The 7,286-nt window shown below is 33.8% G+C and overlaps 1 protein-coding gene across 2 annotated transcripts in view; it reads right to left on the bottom strand.

Moving 5' to 3' along the window:
• CDH12 (cadherin 12) overlaps positions 1-7,286 on the bottom strand; it is a 433,615-nt gene that overhangs the window by 100,790 nt on the left and 325,539 nt on the right. Inside the window, exon 4 of one of the 2 annotated variants that reach the window (XM_003789536.2) lies at positions 4,006-4,125. The exons of the other annotated variant lie outside the window; for it this stretch is intronic. Coding sequence (XP_003789584.1) covers positions 4,006-4,125 — 120 coding nt within the window. The remainder of the gene's footprint in view (positions 1-4,005; positions 4,126-7,286) is intronic. 2 annotated transcript variants of the gene reach the window in all.

Genomic DNA, 7,286 nt, shown 5'->3' with positions numbered 1-7,286 from the left:
TTTTTTTTTTTTTCGCAGTTTTATGGCTGGGGCTGGGTTTGAACCCACCACCTCTAGTATATGTGTCCGGCGCCCTACTCCTTTGAGCCACAGGCACCACCCAAGACTAAATTATTTTATAGTAGCTCATGCAACTTTGTTATCACTCAACTGCTTTCATATGAACTCTGCAAATTCATGTAGTAATATGTATAATATATATTTATAAGGGAAATTTTTTGACAATTCACATAAAAGATGTTGAGGAAAATGTTTTGGAGATAAATGGTGGTAACAGTTATAAACAATGTAATTATAATTGATACCACTGAGTTGTACATTTAAGATGGTTAAAATAGTACATTTTATATTGTGTATATTTTACCACAAGAGAAAAAAATAAAGCTTAAATATTAACAAGAATATGTTGACAAAAAATAATATTATAACGCATTCTCAAGCACAGCTCACATCATTTAGAAAAGCATAACATATTGTCACCATATGGTACACCAGACAGCAATATCTAGTTACCTAAATAAGACTAGTTATTTGGAATTATTTAGGAAAATTTTAAGTACACTAAAGAATTTTAAACATAAATTAAGACATAAAAGTTAATCATTCTAGTAATACAGAAGAGCCTTCATAGTTGACTGGATCCCTACAGTGACCACCTCCTTAAGTTGACATGGTTTTCATAGACTGGACATGTACCACATGTACATATCACTACAGTAGGCCTAGTTCCTTATGTTGACCACCGGTGTATGTTAACTAACCTATTACAGTCCTTTTGGGTGGTCAACTGATACAGGGTCTACTGTATTTATTTTCTTAAATTGAATAATTAATAAAGCTATGAGGATATTTAGCATCCTGACTTTATGTATTAAATAAAATGTTATAATATTCTTGCTCTTGTTTAATGTTTTATATATTATTATTTTTCTTACTATTTTATAAACATTAATATAATAATTTATATAGTAAAAAATTCAGTAAATTTATATAATAAATGTGCTAATGTTTTTAAACAAGTAGCATAATGAGCATTATTGTTTATTGTTTTATAGTTATATTTATGTTTGCTTTTTAAAATATTATTTAATAATAAATTGAGGCACATATGTGAATGTATCTACATTTTAATTCAGAGGAAATTGTTTCAGAGTTATCTCAACTAATTGTTAAAGAGAACTATTACTTCTTGGTTTATTTAAATTGTTAGACTTTCAATATTCACTTGGATAGAGATGCTAGAATTGTTTGTTGAATCAGCAATATCAATATAGAAACCTTTTACAATTCTCTCATTTCGAATGTATAATAAATGGACATATTTGTCTCTTCATTAATATTTAGGTACCAGAAGTTTTGACAACACTCTTCCTTTAAGAATTGTTTTAAACTTTTTTCTCCACTTAAATGTGGAAAATTTCAGACGATATTAGTTTTCATGCATTTTATTTAATAACAGCAAAAAGAATCATAAAGGGAAGCTCTATGGCTGGAACGAATGGAGTCTATTTCTGAGAAATTGCAATTATCCTTGATTTTTGATTTACTCTTATGTACCACAAGGTGATAAATTTGACAAAAGGTCTTCTTAATGGCCTCTGTGCATGAAGAACTAGTTTTCATTCTATTAATGAAGTGCCTCTCATCCAGCCTTTTCCTGTCTAGTGGTCTGAGGCATTGTTAGTATCGAGACTTCTGTCTCCAGTGAAAATCAATGCTTCAAAAATCTATTGCATGGTTTATGCCAGAGTGGTTTCACAGTTAGTTCTCACTAATCAACATTGTATAACAATATAACTAAAATTATAAAAGCCATATTATGTGCACTCATGCTCTGTGGCAAAATATCAGTCTTTAAAGGCATTAGATTTATCTAAAGTTGATAGTGACCAAGTAAAGTCAAGGCAAGATCACATGTGTTGACTCAGAATATTTTTTTGGTCTGGTTTTAATTTGATTTTACCAATTATATTTTTAAACTATGCTTTATGATTAAATTCATCTCTGTTTGATTTTATCTTGTTTTCTCAGTTAACGTCTATAGTTTTTTATCAATATTAAATCATTAATATTTTTTCTATCGTTCTTATTCTGACTATATCAATGCACCACTGTGAAGCTCATCACAACAACCCAGTAAGTGATCTCTGATACTGATTCTCTTCCTTAGTCTTGATAGGCACTTTTTTCTCTTTCTTCCACTTTTTAGGTCTCTAAGAAGTGTTTCCTCAGATGCTGCAGGGGCCTAAGGGATATGTATTGTCCATTTTTCTATTTCTGGTCAGATTACCCATTATGGCAAATTTGGAAAAGTCATGTAATTTTATAATAGAAATAACCTATAGTGATCCCATCTGATAAAATATTTCAAATAATTTTCTCTCGTTATTTTTCCATATATTCAGCCTAACATCCAAGCCTCTTAATTCTTCTGCAGTTTTATACCATCATAAACTTCACTGAAGAACTTCCTCAAGTTCTTTCCCCTCTAATTATTTTCTTTTCTCTACAAATATATGGGATTTTCCCTCACAGTTAAACAACCATCATGAAATGATAACAATGATATCACCAAACATCGTCTTATTTCTACTCTCATATTTCTTAAAAATAATTCCCATTATAAAGTAATTTTCCACCGTGAACTCACTTTTAACATGTGGCAGACTGGATTCTGGTCTCCAGGGAAGGTTTTCTGTCCTGAGTGTTCTGGATTCAATTCAGCACCAGTGTTCCCTTGACTGATGTGTCCTAACACACTCTATTCTATTTTTAGGTTTACATAAGGGAGCAACTCCTGCCTTACTCTTTCAACTTTTGGATGACTCTGTCCCTCAGTTAGCTTGATGAATAGGGTGAGATGTGAAGAGAAAATGGCAGGGTCAGTTGGAGGAAGGTTTTGTAGATTCTGCACTTTTACTTTAATTGAGAAACATCAATAGACTTTATGTTTCTAGGAGACATTAATAAATGATTATTAATTAACATGCATCTAATTGCTATACTAGATTTTAGCACACGCTTAGGAAATATAAATTTTTAACCCATGTGAATGTATAGTGTCTGCAATATATACTTTCCAAATTAACATTGCTCTTTATAGGTTAATTTATAATTGTAAGAAGTTATTAATCCAAGATGTTAATTATTTCCCATTACTTTAATCCCACATCATAAACAGTATTAAATTCAATTTAAAATATATTACAACATACTATGTGATTTGATAAAATAGTTGTCCTTATGGAGTTCCTGCTTTAACTGTGACAAGGACGGACTACTTTGATCACTAGACAAAGTGTTAAATCTCCTTAACAAAATATTCAGCATTCAAAAGCAGAGTGTCTGGAAATAGAGGGATCTCGCTTTGTTTAAAGGAGAAGACAAATTCTGTGAATCCCTCTGCTATTTCTATGCTACTCATATTTTAATATATGTGTCTTTGAAAACTGTAATTTAACTTTTTCTTTTCTATTTATAAATGGAACTGATTTCAAAGATACAACAGAATCCATGATCTTGGTGTTTCAAGTTTGTTGAGTCACCATTCCCTTCTGCTATCAACATAAGTCTATATTCATCTAAACCAACCATCCATAACTTTCATATAGATGCCAATAGAAGGTCCAAGACCTTTCCATGCATTAAGAGGGCCAAAGAGGAATACAGTTTAACCCCACCAAGAAACTTTAAATAAGAAGCTATTTTAGCCAGAAGAATTAAATATGTATATATATGAAAATGTTAAATGAGATAAAGAGAAACTTCTTAAAAATTAAATTCTGACCTTATAAATATTTCTGAAAAGGTTTACATTTACAGAAAGTTCAATTAAAGTAAAAGAGTTCTGTAGCAGCAAGGAGAGGTTCTATCTTCTCTGCTTATTGAGTGGTGCACTGAATCTTTATTGCTGGGTTAGAATATGCAATTCCCCATGCCAAGATTTAATTAAAGTTTAAATATTTGACGAGGTGGTGATAATGTTGCCTCCAATACAAAATTTACCTGTTTTGGGATCAATGGAGAAATAAGGTTGTCCCTGAAGAATGCTGTAAACGACTCTGGCGCTGTTTCCATAGGTCGGGTCGTCTGCGTCTGTGGCCTTCACCTGGAGCACATAAGCCCCTGGAAGATAAGACAACATGACTTCACCATTTTTGTTTTACACAGTTCAAGGTCATGTTGTTATTTATTCAGGTCCCTTATCTTTTGGAATTTGGCATTTCTGAAAATAATTTAACCTTTACAATCAAAATGTGGGGCAGGAACATATCTGTTAGTGCAAAGGACACATATCATAGATGTCTGTTCTAAAAGCTGTGTCTATTTCCAGGAGCTACATCATTGACCTGAAAGCCATCACAATAGCTTTATTGATTTACACACCAGAGAAAAACTGGATACCGCCTACATCAACTCATCAGCTTACTACCAATGCTTCAACTTTGTGATTTTGCTCCCAATAAAGGAGCTAAAAGGTATAGAGCTTACTGAACTTTAGAGGTTAAGAAATTTGTAATTGCAATTTAAAAATCAATAACTACCCATTAATATAAAGAAGGCTTTATTAGAAAAAGAATATTTGAGAAATAGTGGAATGAAACTACATGTAATTGCTAACAAACAAACAAACAAACAAACAAAAAACCACAGGCATCTTTTTGCCCTGTGATTGAATTAACCTGAGAGGCAGTAATATAAGAAAACTATACAGGGAGTCCATAAAGTTCATGTGCAATTTAAAATAGACAACTGTATACACAACTATATAGACAAGCCAAATTATCGGTAACTTTCTAACTTTTTTTTTTTTTTTTGATACTTGAATATAATTCTACATGTTAAGAAATGTTGAAGGGCACTTTTCCCCTGATTTTTCCTGTCTATTCATTAGCATACTTAAATCTACTTCCAGGGACTTTTTAAGAAGTATCTTGCCTTAATGTGCTGTTCAATATTACTGTTTTGGGTTTAGAACAAAGTAATATCAGAAATACCAAAAATTGAACCAAATAAAACGGATACATAGCCGATGGTTAGATGAAATCTCCACTGAGCGTAAAGTGAGCAACACATTTTTGTCCAGAGTCACACACTGAACAGAACTCTTACATCTCTCTTGAAGACATTCCGAGAACTGTGTTTAAAAGCATAGTTGACCCTGACAATTCAGGTACTTATTCAATCTCTACTCCAAATTTGGAACACATACAGTATCCACAGTTCACTATAAAAGCTAAGAGAATGAATAATCCCTTCACCTCTGATTTGGTTTTTTAAAATTTCAGAATATTACAGAGGTTTACACATTTTAATTACATAGTTTTCTTTTGTGTCTTTCATAGCCACCTATGCCTTTTTAATAAAATTATACTATTTTGAGAAAAATAATAAATGATAACTTTCTGAGTCAGACGTGGCAGCTCACATTGGTAATCTTAGTACTCTTGGAGACCAAGGAGGGGGGATTGCTCGAGGACAGGAGTTTGAAACCAACCTGAACACAAGCAAGACTCCATTTCTACCCCCCAAAAGCTTAAGAAATTAGACAAGTATGGTGAAGCAGGCTTGTAGTTCCAGCTGCTCGGGAGGCTAAGGCAGGAGGATGGCTGGAGCCCAGTCGTTTGAGGATGCAGTAGCTATGATGAGACCACTGCACTCCAGCCAGGGCAACAAGTGAGACTCTGGCTAGAAAATGATAACATTCTGCAGACATTTCATAGCAAACGTTTTCAGTTTAAGATGGTTTGGTGAATTACAGCTATATTGACAGAGGAAAAGTATTCATTAAATATGAAATGTCCAATTTTGAATCAAAAGTTTAGTTGAATCAAAGTGTGTGCCTAAGCTACCTACACAGTTTTCCCATCTCAACAGTAGGTAGTTTGTCTATGCCAGCAGTGAAGAAGCTTGGAGAGTAAGCGGCAATGAAATTGCTGAAAACATTTTCCACAGCTCCTTGAGAACTGAATATTTTTCTCTGCAAGAAGCAGTCCAAATACCCTGGAAGCAGTGCAAGTCAGGCAGTGCAAGGTCTAGTGATGTGGATGGCAGAGAATTTCCAAGTCCAAGTCCAGCCTCTGTAGTTTGAGCAGCATTGTTTTTGGGACATGTACTGAGCCTTGTCTTGCCAGCGGGCTGACCCGTCACTACTGACCAATCTTGGCTGCCTAGTCACAGCCATCCATATCACTTCACCCAGTCGGTTGCAGGAGACATCCGGTGTCATCAAATGACCAGTTTTCATGAAGATGCAATGGGTAATACCAGCCCTAGACAACCAAACAGACACCAACAGCTTTTATGGATGAATATTCAGTTTTGGACTGTGTGTTGGCAATTCATTTTTATTCAACCGTTTTGCCAAACACTGGTGACAGTCAAAAAGAATTCAGTTTTCATCACAGGTAATAATGCAGCTTAGAAATGGTTCACCTCTAGGTCATGACAGTGAAGAAAGGCACGCTTTAAGATGATTTCTCTTCTGATGATCATTTAATTCGAAGTTAAGGGGCTTGCCAATTTGTATTAAGTGCTCCAATATTGCCGGAAAAGTAACATCAAACCTTGCTGATAATTCCCACGTAGGTTGAGGTGGATTTGCTTCATGACAGTTTTTAGGTCCTCATTATCCACACTGGTCTCACTTCACCCTTGAGGCTCATTTTCAAGATGAAGGTCACAGAACACAACTTCTCAGACCACTGATGTGCAGGGCATTCATTAGTCACATCCTTCCCACAGATTTTGTTGATATTTCCAGCTGTATTGCATTGTTTCCACAGTGAAACTCTTATTCAAAAATAACATAAATTTTTGACTTATCCGTGGTTTCACAAGTACAGTTGTAAAAAAACTGAAATATAATCACTAGCCAAAACATGCATTTGAAGGAAGGAGGATGCACCTTCAGAATAAAAATAAATCAAGAAGTTTCAACATCAAATGCCAGAAATACTGACTGTCAAACTTAGTATTTAAGGAAATTGGACATTTCATACTCAATAACTTAATATGCTGCAACAGCCTTTCTCAGGAAAGGAAACTTCTAGAAGAAAAGTAGGCAATCATTAATAAGAAGTCAAGAGGGAAAACTAATATGTTCCATCATAATCACCATCATCAATATTTACCCTGTAATAATTTGGCAAATTTTTATTTCTATAAAGCATTGTGTATATGTTTTACGAATTCATTAGAACTACCAATATAATAAACAGTTTATCAGGGGTAAATTCCCCTCTTCCTAGCAGTGATCTTTATCTCAGAGTCTTTTTTTTTTTTTT

This window comes from Otolemur garnettii, unplaced genomic scaffold (genome assembly GCF_000181295.1).
Source record: "Otolemur garnettii isolate 467f Iridium unplaced genomic scaffold, OtoGar3 scaffold00033, whole genome shotgun sequence".
Lineage (NCBI taxonomy): Eukaryota > Metazoa > Chordata > Mammalia > Primates > Galagidae > Otolemur > Otolemur garnettii.
This window is presented reverse-complemented; position numbering and strand designations above follow the sequence as displayed.